The sequence below is a fragment of the Corvus kubaryi genome, unplaced genomic scaffold, assembly GCF_017639235.1.
Source record: "Corvus kubaryi isolate FWS band 111438036 unplaced genomic scaffold, C.kubaryi_AGA036_p1.0 split3-73, whole genome shotgun sequence".
Classification (NCBI taxonomy): domain Eukaryota; kingdom Metazoa; phylum Chordata; class Aves; order Passeriformes; family Corvidae; genus Corvus; species Corvus kubaryi.
In genome coordinates, this window is record NW_024582091.1 from 38,334,537 (window position 1) to 38,353,699 (window position 19,163).

At 41.7% G+C, this 19,163-nt stretch overlaps 1 protein-coding gene across 3 annotated transcripts; it reads left to right on the top strand.

Annotated features, from left to right (window-relative positions):
• The first annotated feature begins 591 nt into the window (after nucleotides 1-591).
• On the top strand, nucleotides 592-18,354 carry AKAP12 (A-kinase anchoring protein 12). 3 transcript variants are annotated; one of them, XM_042016442.1, is made up of 5 exons: nucleotides 592-824; nucleotides 1,111-1,156; nucleotides 8,770-12,560; nucleotides 13,330-15,179; nucleotides 15,721-18,354. In XM_042016442.1, exons 2-4 carry the CDS (start codon nucleotides 1,120-1,122, stop codon nucleotides 15,175-15,177), a joined length of 5,676 nt encoding a protein of 1,891 aa, XP_041872376.1. In that variant the 5' UTR covers nucleotides 592-824; nucleotides 1,111-1,119; the 3' UTR covers nucleotides 15,178-15,179; nucleotides 15,721-18,354. The 3 variants fall into 3 exon arrangements, with proteins under 3 accessions (XP_041872376.1, XP_041872377.1, XP_041872378.1); XM_042016443.1 differs by lacking the exon at nucleotides 1,111-1,156; XM_042016444.1 differs by lacking the exons at nucleotides 592-824; nucleotides 1,111-1,156 and adding an exon at nucleotides 5,200-5,280.
• The last annotated feature ends 809 nt before the right edge of the window (nucleotides 18,355-19,163 follow it).

Below are 19,163 nucleotides of genomic sequence, written 5' to 3' on the forward strand. Positions count from 1 at the left end.
AGATACTGAGCCTTTACATTTTATCATATTGCATCCCTTTTTTACTATCAGTGGGAGCATTAAATTAATATACTACAAGTATCTGGAGTAACACGTTTATGAAACTCTTGACAGCAGAATTTGACGCAATTTATAAGTAATTAGGTTGTAGAGAATGCCAATTTAAAAACCCCTCCAAACAAATGAAAACAAAACAAAAAAAAATAAACCAACCCTACAGTAACAGGCAAAGGCACAGATATTTCGGTGTGGAAAAACAGAAGTGTTTTGTATGGTTTTGTTTATGAGGGGTAAAATCCTTGGGGTTTTAACCAGCATCTTTTGAGGCTGGGTCTGGATGCTTTGTGGGAAGCTGCATCGGGAAGGCATTACGACAGCGGGAACTGAAGCGGGCGCCTGGTTCGAAAGCGGCAGCCGGCGCCTCTTCCCTTCGGGACAGAGGGAGATAAAGGCTCGAAGCGGCAGTTCCGAGACGGAGCCTTTGAGGCACCACGCTTGTGCCGGCCAGCGGTGGGAAGAGCCGGGCGGGCTGGGGGCGGTCCCGGGCGGGGCCCAGGGCTGTCCGGGCCGCGGGGAGCGGCCGTGGGGCGCGGGGCAGAGCCAGCCAGCCCTCCGACAGGCAGAGTTCCATCAGGCAGCCTCTCCGTCAGCCGTCCATTCGTCCGGCCAGCCCGGTGCCGGGGGGTGGAAGCGCCGCTGCCGCCCGTCCGCCTCTCTCGCTGCCGTCGGCTGGGGCTGCCCCGCGCCCCTGGGAGGAACCTCGGAGAAGGGGGTTCGTGGTGTCAGTGTGGCTTCAGCCATGCTGGGGACAGTGACGGTGGCGGGTAAGGCGGTTGGCTCTCTCTGGGCTCAGCAGCATCGCGGGGCTGCGGCGGTGCTCCGCTGCCGGAGAGCCTCCGGGGCCCCGAGCCCCCAGGGTTACAGACTCTGGATTTCCTGGCAGGGCGTTACGAGTTAAAAGGTCTGGCTTAAGTATTTTTATCTCAGTGAGAACCTCTTCCAAGCGAAGGTTGCTGAGACTTCAGGAAGTCTCATACCGCCTCAATCGGACGTTCGATGTGATCCGAGGCTTTATGAATGTGGAGGTGCTAACTGGGTGTTTTTCTGCAGGACGGGGCTATGACCTGGTATCCGAAATTGAGGAACAGAAAAAAAGGTAGCGATCGCACTGATGATGCTATTTGACATTAATCAAGCAGTAAGGCAGTAAAATACCTTAAGAGGTAAACTTGGTGAAATTGGAGGACTAGCATCGTTTATATGTTGTAAAAATACTTGCATGAGAGAAATGAAGCTGTTACTCCATTGCTGTTTTATCTTAATGAAGCAAAATTCAGAGGGGATTAGCACCGTGGCAAGGGAGTGTCTGTGTGTATGGGGAGCAGCGGGTTCCCAGCCTGCAGTACCAAAAATTCCATGCTGTGTGTGCTGAACTCCACACATCTTACTTGAGGAATTAGCACACAAGCCACTGAAGCTGAGAGCTAATACTGTAAACTAATTGGGCTTTCTGAAAAGATGAGTTTTGGAGGAGCAAAGAATTAAAAGAAAAAAACATTATCGTGCAGTGCTGGGTTTGGACAAACGTATGTCTTTCTCTGGGAGACAAAGTGGCATTATGAAGTTCAAACAAACCCGTTTATTTTGTGTTTTTCTCCTAAAGATAGCTAATTTGCATCGGAATTTCTCTCAGATGATGTATGGCTCTAGCTATCTAGGAAATCTTTTTCACTGTATTAATAATTACTCTCTTGTATATTGTTTGCTAGAGCCAGTGAACGAGTTCAACAAATAGGGGGAGTTTATTCATGCAAAATACTTTAACTTTACAATACATGTCAACAACAAAGCCTGTAGAAGTGCGGCTCCATTTGGAGCGGGCTCTGGGGAGGACTGTACGTGATTTGAATCAGTGAGTAGTGGAGGAGATATCCTACTGCTGTTTACAATAGGGTTTTCATTAAACTCTATGTTTAATGAGCTTATCACATGCTGAGACTTTTTCCTCAAGGGTTCTCTATTTTTTTTATTTCCTTTTATTTTTAGCAATTAAAGGTTAAACTGTTTTTCAAAAGCAATGTCTTTATAGGTTTGCACAGTTTGATCATTTGAGGTTTTCCTTATTTAATAATTCCTGTGGAAGAACCTTGGATTTTCACTGCAGCACAGCTGCTTCTATAGTGCATTTTGCAAGAACCGCATTAAGCGTGTAGTATGTGTTACCATTTCTTGGAAGGGACAGAGTACCTCTGCTTGTTGGTATGCAGGAGTGTATTAAGCTGTCATGTGTCTAATTAGTGCAGATGCAGCTTCATCTCCTTTGTGGTGAGTTTGTGATGTTTACATTAGTCTTTGTGGTCGTGTTGATAAAGAAAAAAATTCAATCTGCTTTTCATTGTTCATTAATCATTAGGGGTTCTCAAAAATGTCCCAGCTTTTAGGCCCGTATTGCTTATCCCATCCTTGTTGCTAATGGAGCAATGAATTTTTTTTCCCCTCAAATACCCAAGTGCTAGGGTTGCATCTATCTTACGCTTGGTGAATGAACTTTATTTTAAGAAGCAGAACCAAGTCACTGAATGTGAGATGTGGACAGCATGTCTAACCATGAAATTTCATAAATATTTGTAGCGTGCTGGTTTGGTTCCCAACCAGAGCAGCTGTGCTGGTCTGAGAGCAGTTTATTATTGTGAGCGTATTTAATGAAGAATTTTTAACTACAGCAACTGTATCCAAGCCATAGCTAATGGCCGTTCTGTCTTTAAAAGTCTTCTGTTTGTTTTTAAAGAACTATACTGTTTTCTGATTTTTAGTGCTGTTTGTTGAAACACTGAAATGAAAAAAGAAATATCTTAATCTTGAATAGATGAAATACATAACTTTTCCTGCTGGAATTTGAGAAGCTGGGCTCAGAATTGGAATTTGAGAAGCTCTGGGTTGGAGCAGAAAAGTACAGCTAAATCAAAATCTTCTGAATAAAGATTTTTGAGGAATATTAGAATGATACAGCAACACAGTGGAAATGATTGTGCGTTTGGGTTTGTTTGTTTGTTTCAGTTACTTTTCTATGATGTCATTTTCTGGGGATGCTACTTTTGCTTTCTAAAGGAGCTCTAAGCCATGGAAAATAATAGATATTTTGCAGCTTTTTCCTTTTTTTCCGTTTTTAAAAATGAACACAAAAGTATGTGAGATTTTTAAACATAACTCTTCAGTTGCCACTGCAGTACCAGAGAACTGAAGACTGAATAGTTCTTGTTTCAAAAGCTTTGAAATAGCATCATGCTTGAAAAGCTCATGAATTGTGTGGATGCACGGTGAGATTTGGCATGCAAAAATCTCTGTAAATCCTCTCCCATTATGTAATTATTCTGAAAGAACTTGCTCCCTGTGATGAACATGGCAAGTCAGTCCTTAGAAATAATTCAGTGAATAGAAGGGAGAAGGACATAGTATGTGTTTTCTATGGAAGAACTGTTTGTACATTGAAGTGGAAATAAATACGGTGTATAGTAGGGAAAGGAAGGAAGAATTTGTGAAAAATACATTGCTAAGAAGCCGCAATGTCACAGTCGTAGTTAAAAAAAATTAAATTGTTGGAAGGATAACACAATCATATTTCTGTGTTATTTTGTTACTGCGAAGTGAGTAGCGTGTTTGATTCATTAAACCAAACCTTCTGAAACTTGTGATTAAAAGAATCAGAATTTGAGGTATAATGCCCAGTTCATACACTCTGCAATGGAAACTTAAAAGCACAGATAGGTTTTCTTTTTTTTTTTTTTTAATGCTAAAGTGCTCAATTTCACAAGTAATTCCAAACAGCTACTTCATTCTAAATAAATCTGTTCAGAGTAGGTTTTTCATAGATACTGTAATTTCAAGATGTGCTTTGGTTTTTAATTACTCACCTGTATGAGTTTTTATCCTTTCATTGTCATTCAATGTTTCTAATGATAATTAGAAGAATTGTGCAGTTAAGAGAAAACGGCATTTGACAAATACAAGCTTGGTTCAGATTTTCTTTTAACTGCCTTCTCTTTGTGTCATATGAATTTTAGAGCAGTAGCTGGTGGCTTGTTGTTTGTTTGTGGTTTTTTTTTTTCTTTTGTATGTTGTATTTGTAGCAAATCTAGACACAATGGAGGCAAATTCTTGTAAAATACGCCTTCAGCCTCATGGCTGCAGCATTTGCTTTTGCTCATGTGAACGTAGTGAGAGAATTGTGTATGTGACCAAAAGCACAATTTGGCCCTAAACACTGAATAAATGAAAACAGCACAAAGTCCTCTGGAGCCTTGCAGCGGCCAGAGGAGTTTGTGAGGTGGGCGCAGGGTGTGTGTGTCACATTCATCTGAGAGATTGAGAATGTTGGGAATTCATGGAAAAAATCCAGCGCCGTGCTGCAAATCCTTAGGGGGAAAAGTCAACCAACTCCAGATGTTGAGATGGTTGACTTCGAGCACATGAAGTGCTGTGGATTTAACTCTTGCAGTCAGAGTGCTTTTTTAAAACTCTTTGGCAGCTACCAGGGGAGAAACACGTTTTCACTTTTGAAGAGAGATGAGAGCTGGGAGCAGTTAGGTTGCACTGCCAACAATGTCTGTCAGACTGCAAAAAGAAGAGTTTTATTTATTCATTTTATTTTTAATGGGATGAGACAGGAATTCAGTCATTCTGAAAATACTAATTTTCCAACATCTGATCAGCATGCTCCTGATAAAATAGAAATAAATTCTTACCATGGACTAAGTACCTATGAAATTGTGAAATCAAGCACCTTTGAATCCTTTAGACTGTCAGTTTTGAAAGTTTCTTTCAGAATAAAACAGAACACTTGTGGTTATTAAAACACAGGCAGCACCTTGAGTCAATTAAAAATGTTTGAAAGGTTAGCTGGTGTGTAAGCAGTTAAAATAGACTTTCAGTGTTGGTCCTTAGCCACAGTAGATTTAAACAGCAAAGTGTATCAATTTTATGATATCACGCCTGATCTTTATCGCCTCCTCTAGGTATATTTTTGTTGTATTCTGTTCCTTGGCTAGCACATGGCTGGTAAAGTACAGCCCTGCTCACGAGAGACCTAAGGAAATGTTATTCCTATCAGTATTTTACTATTATTTGTTTTGTTTTGATTTCTGGTAGCTGTTTTGATGAGTCTGTCTGGTGTTTCTTAAAGGTGCTTTCAAAATCAATGAATTAATTCAGAAAGTGCTGGTTGTCTTGCCAGAACACCTGTGGTAGTGACATGCTACAGAACTCTGACTGACAATGCCTTGTGTAAGTAACTTCCAAACCTTTCCAAGTGGAGCTGCTCACAGTTTGCTTTGCGTTCAGAATTGCACTGACAGTGTTTGGGCACTGCAGTGTCATTAATAAAAACTTCAATATAGAATCCAACTGCTAAATATTAAGTTCCGGGTGTATATGTTGTGAAAAGTACAGCTTGGATATTCGTGGCACTGGAGTCTTGTCACAAAACAGTGGCAGACTCCTGGCAACATGGAGGCAAATTTCCTGAATGGCACCTCTCTCCTCAAATGCTGAGGAAGGGCATCAGAATTTCATTTTTAAAGAATCTTCCAGGGTTTTAAAATGCTAAAGGAGGAGACAAAGTAGAGACTGGGTGCAACAGCAGTAAGGTCACTTAACAGCTGACACTGGAATGTTATCTTGCAGATGGAATACCTTCTGAACAGGTTAAATCCTTTTGTGAAATTGAAGGGGTAGTGCTTGAGCTAGGTCTGTAAGTGTATCCTCTGTGCACCATGAGGGAGAGATGGAAGTGTGATGGGTTGTAGCATAGCTGCCACTTCAGACTGGTGTTAGTGTCTGTCAGTAGGTCAATATTTCTGTTATTTCTTCCTTTTGCACTGTGTTTAGTGAAGTGTTGCAAGGTAAGGTGTCTGCTGGACGGACTCACAAGGAAGACCTAATTACTGTCAGCTTGATGTAATAGTTTTGAAAGCTTATCACTGCATCTAAACTCTCTGTTCTCTATTTTTATGTTTGCATTTGCTATCTTAATGCATACCCCTACCTGCAGAGTCACAGCTCTTTTCACCTGCAGAACATTTTAGAGAGACATAGTCTTTATCCTAGGGTGTTATAAACACATCATTTTATAAACTCAATAAGCAAAAACCCTTTGAATGCTATCTTAAATATTAAGAGATGCATTTATATACTAGTTTTACATCTTATCTCTCTTTGGAAATGGAGTGCCTCATTTATTAATATTCTTTATCATTCCTCTCTTACAGTAATCCCATTTATCTCTAATACCTGAAACTCACCTTAAACACTGAATTTACACTAAACACCAAATTTAGGAATAAATAAAAAAAAGAAATGTCATCTATTTACAATTTTTTTTAAAACTCAGGATTTTTGATAATGAAGGGGCATGCATTCCTAGGGAGTGTTTGCAAGATGAAAGGTGAGCCCATACAAATCTATGTCTCTGGCTGCTCAGCAGTCCCAAGTGCCTTCTGACTTCTCCACTCCCTTCTGCCTTCCTGCACTTCTGCTCCTTCCCACTTATACCCAGCATTCCCCACTTGCTCTCAGCCCTGTATTTCAGTCTACCTTTATCTAACTCATGGAGATCTTCCTGTGACTAACAAGAGTAAGCACATAAGCACATTGGCATTAATGCAGGGCTGAGACAAACAGAAAGACTCTATAGACCTTGTTTGCCGCAGAGGTGCTAAGAAGCCTGGCTCATGAGCAAATTTTTATTCAATGTTAAATGATCAGTGTTTAGCTTCATAGCTGGTTAAGCCAGAAGAATCATTTATAGTGTAAACAAGCTGAAGAGTATATTAAAGTACCTGTTACTAAATAATTGCAAAATATGTGATGTTTTGAAGATAGTCTTTGAAGAAGTGCCTCTAACTTTGTGAATTCCCATTAAGCCTTAGACAGTTTTCTGTTAAATTACATAATTTTATGGAAATGACAAGGACTTTATTTCCAGACCTAGGAATAAATGAACACAGATACAAAAGTTGGTTCCCTGACTTTATCCTTGCACAGTCTCAACATACAACTAAATAAACAAAATGTAATGTTTGGTTGATAAGAGTTGTTTTGCTTGTGGAGTGTTCTGGTGTTTGCAAGAGGTATATTACCAATGGACTAAAAATTCTGGCTTCTTTAGAAAAATGTCTCTTTTGTCTTACCATTCTCCCTCTTAAAATGGCTCAGTTCACACATCTCTGGTCTAAAATGTTCAGGGAGTTAGCATGCTAGCAGGGGTCAGGCTTTTAATTGAATTAGGAGTTAACAATTGAGGCAAATAATATTAAACTGTTAGATAAAGGAAAAAACAAAAAGCTTTGCTTATATTGACTGAGAAATAACAAGAAGTAGGCTGCTGATAGTGAAACATGATTTGCCCTCTACATAGTAATTAGGAGCCAGTATCCTTGTAGATTTTGTTTTGCTTATTGTGTAGTTAGTTCCAGCCTTACCTAGACCGCATTGTCTGTGTGCTTCTGAAGAAGCAGCCCTTCCTAAAGGGGGAATCAGGCAAGAGGCTGTGAGGGACCTCTGGAGATCAGGTGTTCCAGCAAAGCAGCGCCAGCTGCAGAATCAGAGACAACTTAAAGGTGGTTCAAATAAAAACCAAATCACTTCAGGGAATTTGATGATCACATACTTTTTAAAGCGTTCTCCTCCTGCCTCTGGGCATTGAAGTAGCGCATATACAGCTTAAAAGAAAGGGACCATGCCTTCTTCTAGAGCGTTGCTGTTCAACATTGAATCTTTCTGAATAATTTTATTTTTTAATCTTGGCACTCCGACAAGTTTGGTCAGAGAGAAGAGTACGTTCCTTCATGGCCTTGCACTTAAACCTGTTGCACGAAATCAAGGGTCAAGAATAATATTAAACTGAAATCCCGGCAGTATCCAAGCCCAAGAGTCATTTGGTGTCTTGAATATGCCATAGATTTAATTTACATGCCAGTCTGTGAACTTGAGTAGTTCATGGCCAGAGGGAGCAGTAATACTTAAATTGTCCCAGCAAGACTGAGAGGGGGATTGCCAGTGACCTGAAGGAACTGTCCTCAAAGGAAAGATAATGCAAACTGACATGTGAGCAGTGGAGGATTTTACCTTCTTGTATAGTAACAACCTCATTCATTTTAAGCAGCATGGACTTGCTGTAGATGTGTAACTGTTTTGTAGGGGTTTTCAGAAAAACAGGTAATTTTCCGTGGGCGTTTTCACATCTTATTATTCTTTAGGGACAGAGCTGTAAAATAAACTGTCTCTTTTTGTCATCATTTTAGGTCAACAGGCTTTTTTGTTTTGTTTTGTTTATTTGCAGGGTTTTTTTGCTCGTTGGGTTTCCTCAGATGTGTCTGTCTGCATGGAAATGTTTATTGAGCGTTGCTTCAGGAATAATTGCATATATTATTCTGTATAGTTTGTGATGGAAATATTTTTTTTTTCTTACTTTAAGTTTGCCTTAAAGTAAAAAAAAAAAACCAAAAAAAACCACAAAGCAAACAAACCACACAAAAAGAACTGCAAAATCAGGGAATAGAATAAGAGAATATAAGCTTGAAAGGTGCATTTGCAAATAAACGTTGGGAAGAATTGTACAGTGATACAAAGAAGGAAAATAATTATAGTAATGATAGAACAAAACCTAGTTCTTAAAAAGGTACTAGTATCTTTTTTGTATTATGTTATATAAAGGTATAATATAACATTAAATTGAGAAAGGAATTAACTGGGGTTTTGTTGTTGTTTAAACAGTTGGACAAACAGAACATTCCAGTGTAACTTTGAAGGAAGACTCTGAAACTATGGAGACAATTCCATCTGACTCAAGCACCAAGGATGGTGTAGATGCTGAGAAAGAGGATGCTCATTCAATTAAGCAGTTGCCGGCTTTGGAAGAAGCTGCAGATGACCAGGTGTCAGAGCCACAGTCTTATGATTTAGGTTTTAAAAAGGTTTTTAGATTTGTTGGGTTCAGGTTCACTGTGAAGAAGGAAAAGACAGGAAAATCGGAACCAGTTCAGCTGCTTACTGTAAAAAAGGAAACACAGGCCCCTGAAGGAGCTGATGATCAAAAAGAAGTCGTCTCAGAAGAAACAGCAGTGCCTGAGGATGTACTCTCTGCAGAAGACAATACCAAAGATACACTGAAAAATGAAAAAACAGAAGATGAATCTCCTAAAATACCAGAAGCAAATGAGATTTGTTCTCAGCCAGCTGCCTTAGCCACTGAAACTGCATCGCCATTAAGAAAACTTTTTACTCAAGGATGGACTGGATTTAGAAAAAAGAAGAGTTTTAGGAAGCCTAAAGAAGATGAACAACAGTCTCCTGTGAAAGAAGAGGAGCAAGAAAAAGAGGGGACAACATTAACAACTGAAACCAGTGAAAAGGAGGAGAAACCTGAGTCTGAGAAGCAAGATGAAGTGAGGACTGTGACAGCAGTAACTACTGAAGCACAGGAGAAGGAGCAAACTGAAGGTGAAATGCGGGAGTCAGAAAAGACTGTGGCAGCCATAGGAGTAGAAGGAAGTGAAAAGGAAGAGGTGGTCAAGCATGATGAGCAGGGACAAAAAGAGGACCTAGCAGCAGTAGCTGTAAAAGAAAGTGCAGAGGGAAAAAAAGATGAAGATGATCAAGAAAGAAAACTGGTGGAAGTCTCAGAAGATCTTGGTAAAGAGGAAGAAAAAACTGAAGAAGGAGAGAAAGAAAATGAGGTGACAGAGAAACCACTAAAAACAAAGTCAGTGGTACCTCTTGTCACTGACAGTGTGAATGGAGAATTGAAAACATCCTCAGAAGTCCTGCCTGTGGGAGAAAAACTGGAGTCCATGGAAAAGTGTGAAATAGATGACAGAACTGAAATAGCCTCTGAAGAGACACTTGAAACAGGATCTCTGGCAATGGAAGTTTCTAGTGAACAGCTTAAAAAATCGGAAGGAAGAGAAGGCAATAAACCCGCTCTACTCGGGAAAGAGGCATTGGATGAAAAAACAGAGGAAGCAGAATTGAAAATGTCACCCACAGCAGAAGATGTTGCACAGGGAGAAGCTCTGGATAGAACCACAGAGAAGAAAGAAAGCAAAGAACATGAAACAAAGTCAACTCTGAGTGCTCCTGAATTGAAGTCCTTTTCTACTTCTGAACATTCAGTTGACGCAGAGGATCATCAACAGTCAGTTAAACCCACTGATGAAGGACTACAGGGAATACCTGGCACCGATACAATTGATGCTGACAAACCAGATGAAACAACCATGGAAATAACTTCTGAAGAGGCAGCTGAAAAGAGGCCTCCAGAAGGTATCACAAATGAAGCGGAACTCCTGTCTTCTCAAGAAAAGACTAAACTACAAGGCAGCCCTTTAAAGAAACTCTTTACAGGTACTGGGTTGAAGAAACTGTCTGGAAAGAAGCAGAAAGGTAAAAGAGAAGAATCTAAGTCAGGGGAACAGGGTGAACCAATTCAGCACTTATCAGATTCCCCAGACAGCCCAGAGGAACAAAAGGGGGAGAGTTCTGCTTCTTCTCCTGAGGAGATGAATGAAATTCCCTCTTTAGAAAAACCTGCAGATGGAATGCAGGTCACTGAAAATGAAGATGCCACAATTCCAGATGCAGAGCGAAAAAGAGAAACTGTTACACCTTGGGCATCATTTAAAAAGATGGTGACTCCCAAGAAACGTGTCAGGCGGCCTTCTGAAAGCGATAAAGAAGAAGAAATTGATAAGACAAAGAGTGTTGCAGTATCTGCAACTGAAAATGTTGTTGATGAAAATCAGGAAGAAATAAAAGAAAATGGGATTGACCAGAAGCCAGAGAAAATTACAGAAGAGCCTAAAAGAAAGGTTGACACCTCTGTGTCCTGGGAAGCTTTTATATGTGTAGGTTCTTCAAAGAAGAGAGCCAGGAAGTCATCATCATCTGATGAGGAAAGCCAAAAAGTAGAAGAGTCTGGACAGAGCAAAGAGACAGCAACAGATGCAGTTCTTACCAGCTCTCAAGAGAGTGATCAAGGACAGGGGAATTCTTCCCCAGAACAAGCTGGAAGCCCATCTGAAAGTGAAGGTATTTCAACATGGGAATCATTTAAAAGGTTAGTTACTCCAAGACGGAGATCTAAAACCAGAATGGAAGAGAAGACCGAAGACTCTGTTGTGGGATCTAGCCTGGAGCATTCAACATCGGATGGTGAGCCTGGAAAAGATGAATCGTGGGTTCCATTTAGAAAACTGATGCCTGGACGCAGGAAGAAAAAGTCAGATGGAAAGGCAGAACCAGCTCATCTTAAACAAGCAAGAGAAGACATGACAGAAACAGCTGAAGAAGATTCTGATATTCCAGCTGTTGTTCCTTTATCTGAATATGAAGCAGCAGAACAGGAGAAAATGGAAGCCCAACGTGTGAAGGATGCTGAAGCGATGAGAGAAGGCACCTCAGAGGAAGAGAGAGCAGAAAAGTTAGAGGAGACCCTAAGAATGGAGCAAGGATCTGGAGGGCTGGTGCATGCAGTTGCTGTTTCTGTTGTGGAAGAGGAAAGGGCAGTGAGCAGCATTGAGGAAAGGTCACCATCGTGGATATCTGCTGCTCTGACAGAGTGCATTGAGCAAGCAAGAGAAGAGGAAGAGAAAGAAACTCGAAAAACGGCTGAACTGGGTGTTACTGTGGAGGATGCAGTGGTAGCTGCTAAGACAGTGCCAGAGACTAGAAAGGATGTAAGTGATGACACCACAGCAAGTGAGCTGGAGCTAACCTCAGAAGCAGTGACTGCTCTGGAGACAGCAGAAGCTTCCTGTGCTGAAGAAACAATGGAAGTGTCCCTTGCCGAGGAGACAACTGAGATGGTTTCTGCTGTTTCACAGTTGTTAGAAACCCCAGATACTACAGAGGAAGCTACACCTGTTCAAGAAGTAGAGGCCACTGAACAAAATTTGAAAGACTTGGACAAGCAGACACAAAAAGTTCTTCATGAAGTTGCTGAAAGAGTAAAATCAGATGTAGCACAGCTGGTTAGTGAAAGAGCCGTGACAGAAACTATAATTACAACAGTACAGGGACCGGAGTCAGAAGTGAAAGGCGATGCGAAAGATGGGAATATTGTAGGCCAGGAAACTGTTTTGCTTGAGCAGTCCTTGGAAAAAGAACACAAAGAGGATGGCCCCCAGCCCCAGCAAAGTGCAGGGACCATTCAGGGCCAAAACAGAGTTGAAGAGAGTGTTTTACCTGAAGGCTCAGAGAAAAGTGAAATACCTTCTCCGATGGAAGAAAGCACAGAAGGACGTGAAAATGTAGAGGTATTGAGAGATGAAAGCCAGTGTCAGGCATATGAAAAAGCAGTTGTAGAAGACCATAAAGAAATAAATGAAGTGCAGAGGACAATAGAGGAACCTTTATCACATGACAGAGAGTTTCACAGCATCAAAGCCATCACTCCCAAGGAAGAGCTGTTTGCAAAGCAGGAGCCTTCAGAACAAGAGAAACTGCCCATAACAGAATTGACACTGGATGAGACAAGAGATAAATGTGCTCCAGAAGTAAAACCTGCAGTAAGTATTGCATATAACACAAAGGTTGATTTGTCAAAGAAAAAGTCAGCAAGTGTTAGATACTATACCTAGTTTAGAACCAGGCTGTGGGTATATTACTGTCAAGGACCTTCCTTGTGCTGCCTGAGACAACTGAAGTTCATTTCCAGTGAGAGACACACAGATACCTAGAAGCAGCAGGCACTGAAGCTTGTGTGCAGGGTGGGGTGGATGCAATGCCTGCAGAAATGGAGTAGGAGATGGTGTGCATGGATCCAGAGATACTGAAAAGGTTGCCATTAGGGCTCCTGCACTTCACAGAGTGACTGAAGCACTGAGCACCTAAGATACAGATGTGATCCGTGTGACACCACACACAGTGGATGTTGTTTTCAGTTGTAGGCAGAAATACAGGTGAAGCTGAGGTAGCTCTGCAAAGGGAGGACATGAAACACCACCACTACCTCCAGCTCTAAATGCCGCAGTTACTGCGGCTGGCACATTCCTACCTTCTTCCCTACCTCCTCATCTTCCTGGCTTAATCTTTGTTTCACATGCTGCCAGCTGTCCCTTCCTTTAATTAATTTTAAGGCTGCCCTGTGTTTAATGAGCTACATGTCCTCAGAAGCAACACAGGCTGGGGTCTTGGTGAGCCACTAATCTCTGTGACATCACCTTGTGCTCTTCCTACAACTCTTGCCCTTTTGAGTGTTGTGGTTTTTCACCTAGAACATTGCTGGTCACTCCCTGCTTGTATGCTTTTTCACAGATCTCTTGCAATTCTCCACAGGTTCAGGACAAGACAGAGGATGAAATCTCATCCTTGGGGCTTACAGCTGAAGAGGCTGTGCAGCTTGAAGGAGAGGGCAGAATGCTCACTGTGGGACCAGAGTGCGCAGAAGCAGTTGTCACTGTGGTCCCTGCTAAAAATGAAAAACAAGATGGCGTTCCTGACTCAGAAGAGCCAGTTTGTACTGAAGGAGTTCCTAGCAGGACACCTGCCTTGAGAGAGGAAGATGCTGTGCTCAATGGAGTAAAAAGCACAGAAGTCACTGTTCCTGAGGTTCCACTGCAGAGCAAGGGAAAAACCTCTGCCCTTCCTTCAAAAACAGTTGGCTCAGAAGCAGCTGTGGACTCTGTGCCCATCCTAGAGCCACAATGCACTGAAACCCACTCCAAGAGTGATGAAATCAAAGGTGGCAAAGTGGAAGGAGCTGTGCTCAAATCTGAAATGTGGCTGGAGAGCACTTCCACTTTTGCTGAGGCTCCTGTGCAGATTGAAGCAGATGGGACATCTGATTTAGCATCAGCATGCCCAGAGATTGTTGAAAATGGAAGTGCTGTTATTGCTGATACATATCCTAAGAAATGTGAAACACTTAGCAACTTGGCTGGAAAAGAGACTGTGGGAAAACAACAAGAACTTGTAGAAACCTTGAACTGTCAAGGCTTCCAGAAAGAGGATAAGAAAAATGAGCAATTGATGGAAGGAGCCAAAGAAGTATTTGAAGATGGAAAACGGGAAGCTGTGAGACATGATGAATGTTCAACTGCTGTCCAGCAAGAGGAAGGCTCTGACTCAGCCTCCCCACAGGCTGAAAGCTCCGGGGCTCTGAAAACACCTGTGGCTCCAGCAGCTGCAGCAGGTGGAGAGCACGTCATGGCAGAAACTGCGACACCCGCAGACATGACAGCCAAAACTGTACAGCCCTTGGCAACCACACCAGAGCAAATGGCTTCTGAAGAGGTCCCAGTTTCTACTCTTGACTGTTCAGGCTATGAGACTGCAGAGCTTGGTAGTGTGGAGGCACCCAAGCCTAGAGTAACTTGTGCTTCCATGAACGGAGTGTCAGAGGAGGGAGAGATGCCCCAGAGCACTGGGCAAGCCGAACACAATGGTATTCCTTCCAGTCACAGTCTGTCTCCCAGCCATCCGGAATTTCAGAAGCACGTTGTTCAGTCTGTGATTATAGAGTCCCAGAGTACCAAAGTTGTATTGAATGCCATCCAGTCAGCTGTTCACAAACTTGCAGAAACAGAAGAGTTGGCTGCCCTTGAGTCAGAGCAGAGCATTAACTCCATAGGGAAAAGCCCATCAGATACGATCGTACCTGAACTTCTGGGAAGTATGCAGGTAGATCAACAGCTTCCAGTAAAAGAGGAAGAGCTAAGAAGTAAAGAACAGGAGCTCAAGCAACCAGAAATAGTGAAAACTGCTACCTTAACTGAGTCTGCAGAAATTCATGCAGCTGTGGAAAAAACAAAGGACATGCCTTTAACTTCTGAGATGCTGCAAGATGGACAAAGTCAGAATTCTTCAACAGTTGTGACAAGCCCTGAAGACATTTCAAGGGGAAGTGTGAGACTTCAGAAACCAGCACTAGAACAAAGTATTTCAGAAGATTCAACCAAAGACACCCTAGAGATACATGCACCAAAATTAAGGGAAAAAGAGGTTGGGTACATTACAGAAATCTCAGACCAACATACAGGACCGCAGACGTGCAGAGAAAGTGAAGAACAACCGTATCACCCACCAGTGGAAGATGGGAAAACACAAATGTGGGAGGATGACAGTTGCCAAGAAGGAACGTCTTGTGATAGACAAAGTCAGAACTCGGTGGCTCTGACGCCTTGAATGTAAGTAGCATTTTTTATTTATTTATTTATTTATTTATAAGTAATTTATTTCTTTTTCTAAGGTAGTTCTGAGGATCTCTAAGCTGTTCTCTCTAATGTGTGGTGGTTTGCCTTGTTTTTAATTATTTTGCTGAAGGGCTACCCTCACTTCAGTGGCCTTGGACTGGGCCTATATTTTGGTGCGATATTTCTGGGAGGTAGAAAATGTACTTACCAGTTTTCCTAGGTAGGAACTCACATGACACATTTAATGTATGGGATTTAATATGCAAACACACTTTGTAACAAAGGTCGTTTTAAAATCCTAAAGGATGTGAGTATTGCCTTCCATGGTAAACCTGGAGTACCTCACGTACAAAGCTCTTCGCACTTCAGAGGAATTTGAATCAGAAATTTTAAGTATAATCTTTTCCTAGGGTGTATACTGCACTTTCTTCACTAAGTCATAAGACCTTTATCTCTGAGAACTGCTTGGGAAAAGATATTCTTGAGAAAGTAAGTTGTCATTACTAAATCTTTTTTATTGTCATCTTTCTTTCAGATGTGCTAAGCATCCGTATGGCATTTGGAGAGATGCCAGTCCTAGAGAACAACTGACAATCCTGCCACAGAACCAGGAGCTTTATTCACTACCCTTTATTCTTGGATGTTAACATCTGTTCTTTTGAAGACCTCGCCTTGCCATTTGTGTTAAAAAAACAATGCCTTTAATATTGGCTGTGTCCGTATCTGTGTTCCATTTGAATGTCATTTGTCTCTGCTCAAAACAATTCATTAAGACTGGAGATGCACCACTGAGTGACTGGGCAGACCGCTAGAATTTTTGCCACAGTTATTATTGTCCCCTCATTTAATGTGTGTTCTGTCTGTCCAATCTCCTTGAATCCCTTCACTCGTCCCTGAACCCCCCTTCCTTCTTTCTGCAGTCTCTCACACCCCTCACATCTTTTCTAGCTGCCTTGATCTGACCTGTGAGTGGCTGTAGGTGCTACTCAGCTTGTGTGTGAGGGGGAAGAGAGGGGCTGACTGATGAGAACACATGAGACTTCTGGATATGTCTGTCAAACAGCAGGTACTGGATCACGCACAAATTGTTGAGCAAGGTGCTCAAGTTTGCTGCCTTTCAGTCCCATTCAGGTATCTCTGTCCATCTTTCAGTTGTATTTGTGCAGGCCTGATGTAGTCCGAAATTATTTCTACAGTGTGGCTTGAAAGGAGATGGAAAATACCCTTCCTCTGTTGTTCCAGACTTCAGGTCTCAGGACTGGACTGTAATGTATTGAATATTTATATGTATGTCTTAAACCCAGTTCTGATTTTAATGTAGAGCAATGATACTTCTGTACTGTTTAGGCATTCCCTTAAATGAATATTGTAGAGTAGCCTGGAGAGGCAATTGATACTATTGCAGTGGAAATTGGTAACATGTAGTTTCCTATTTATTGTTCCAGGTTTTTTCCCCCTGTAAAATCTCTCATAAAATTTGGCTGTCTTGCTTTGAATATTTATATGTATATCCTAAACCCAGTTCTGATTTTAATGTAGAACAATGATACTTCCAATGACCAAAGGAGAGCCCTGACCTGACCCACTGCTCACTTTTACTTGCAGCCCTTCCTGGTTTCTGAGGACCCTCCAGACACCATTTCACTGTCACCTTGTTCTTGTGCCACTGCCTTTGTACCTTGCCCCTCTCATTCCAAGCTCTGATCATTTCTGGTCACATCTGCCCCATCCAACCCAAAGCCTTTCCCTGCTCTACATTGTCTGACATCTTTCCTGCATACACACTTCCTCCTTTTCCAACCCCTGCCTGAACTGTTTTCCCACCACACCATTCTCTGAAATTCTCCCCACTCCAGACAATCCTGTCTTTTCTGAGACAGGAGTAGGAAAGAGGAAGAGGACTTGGTAATGAGTTCTGCCTTGAATTGCAAAAAGCTGATGAGATCTTTGGGGTACTGAGGTCTTAAAAACCTTCATGAAAGGTGGATTGAACTGACAACCCCTGAGACTAGAATGAGCAGGGTGATAAAAAGATGCTTAGAAGCCCCAAGACTGAGAGTCCTGGGATGTCTGTCCCCAACAGGAATTGATCCTCTCCTTTGTTGTTTACATTAAAATCAAACAAGGGGTACAAGTCAGTACTTTCAGCTCTGATTTCTGCAGTGAAGGTTACAGATCGCACGTTGTGAAGCCAATGCCCATCGAGTTGAACAATAGCTCACGCTCATACCTGTATAGTAATTTATTTTAAAGTCAACTTTAGTGTGCAAATGCTCTTGTTACGGCAGGTGCTGGCCTCTCCTCAGGGCTGCATGTCCAGCAAGCGATGTGACTGATTGCACTGGTGTGATTGCACCATCTGGTAGCTGCCCTGTGTGGAAGCATCAAAAGATTTTTCCTTACCTCAGAGCGAATGATATAAATATTTAAAGCCAAACAATGTGGTTTCAAACAATCCAGTCTGTCTCTGTCCACCACTAGCGGCAGCTTTCCCCCATAGCTTTGGGCAATTCCAAAAACCTAGGTTGATTTCCACACGTTTAGGTTGGCTTGCAAGGTAATGATGCTCTTAACACCACCTCACAAGTGCAAACTTGGCTGAATTTGTATAAACTGTATACCTATGTACCTTAAGCCATATTGCAATAACTGCAGCAGGTGAAATAACAAAAGCATGACCTGTGTAATCTGATTCTTACGTTTGTAGCTCCAAAGCTGTTAATAATATGTAAAGTTACTTCTTGTCTGAACCTCATTTAAATAAAGCTAGCTTTACCACAATGTAAATTGTCTGTTGGTAGTAACTGAGCAGGCAAGGGCTTTTAACTTGCCTGTTTTCTCCATTAATCCAGGGCCTATGTAAGCAATGCAACAAACCTAACTATAAAACAAATACAAAAGCTTCTTTTTATAACTGACAGCTAAAGAAACCTGCTGCACCCAAAACCACGCTAATGGTGCAAGGGAGCATGTCTCCACAAAAAGATACTACTTTGTTCCAGTGTATTGCTTTGGCCTCTGAAACTCTCCTTTGAGACTGTGACTTCTGGCTTGTGCTTAAAGGCTTGAAGCTTTCTCTAATCCAATGTATTGGGTTACCAAATTTGATTTTGTGTTCTTAAGGTAGATTTTCATTGATAAATAAAGTGCAACTACAAATTTGTTCTAACCTGTGTATTGTGGTGGGTTTTTTTTCAGCTTGTTTAGTGTAAATTATTTTCTGATGGTTGCTTCATCTTCAGGGAGTTAGGTTTGCTCCTGAGAATTCATTTGTTGTTGACTGACGTTCAGCTTTTGATGTGAATTAAAGAAGATAATTACAGAATTAAACTATGGTTTGGCTCTAAGTTTCAATAAAATATGCATACTTCAGAAGAAGTAGTAAGAATAAGGTTCTCCAGAAGACTGAAATACCTTTATTAAATTCAAGATAGATAACAGTATTCAGTGAGCCAGAATGAAAAATTAGTAAATCATATGCCTTGCTGGTGTGACTGAAGTATAGAAAACTCCAACAAAGCAACAACATAAATGTCCACAAAACCTTTGTCATAGATTAGTAGAGGAAGGGTCTTAGGCCCATAACTGGTATCTTCTAGGCTCCCCCACTTCTGCTTAGGGAGAGTATAATCATGGCACCAAAAATCAGGGTGTGCTGCTGATTGATGTTAGCAGACCTTGGACTTCAGACATGAAATTTTTCCAGCTATTTATGTTCTGTGGCTGAGGATGATGAGCAGTGTTTGTATCTTGAGATAGATTCACACCTGAACTCCTTTTGTAATAATTGGTGCCTTCCCATCCTCAACTAAAATGCTAAATCCAGTGTCTGCCAATACTTCGCTGTAGGGGTTGCAGCAAGTGCAGGGATATTGGAACACTGCAGGTTCCCTGTCCCTTTTCCTCCTTTGGCATGGTGTCAGGGGCTCACACTGCAGGGACTGATCTTACTGTCCACCTCCGGCATCTGGAGGTACA

Coding starts and splice junctions, on each gene's coding strand:
- AKAP12 (XM_042016442.1), top strand. CDS start 1,120: ATGACCTGGTATCCGAAATTGAGGAACAGAAAAAAAG. Junction 1,157..8,769: donor ATTGAGGAACAGAAAAAAAG/GTAGCGATCGCA, acceptor TTGTTTAAACAG/TTGGACAAACAGAACATTCC. Junction 12,561..13,329: donor CTCCAGAAGTAAAACCTGCA/GTAAGTATTGCA, acceptor AATTCTCCACAG/GTTCAGGACAAGACAGAGGA.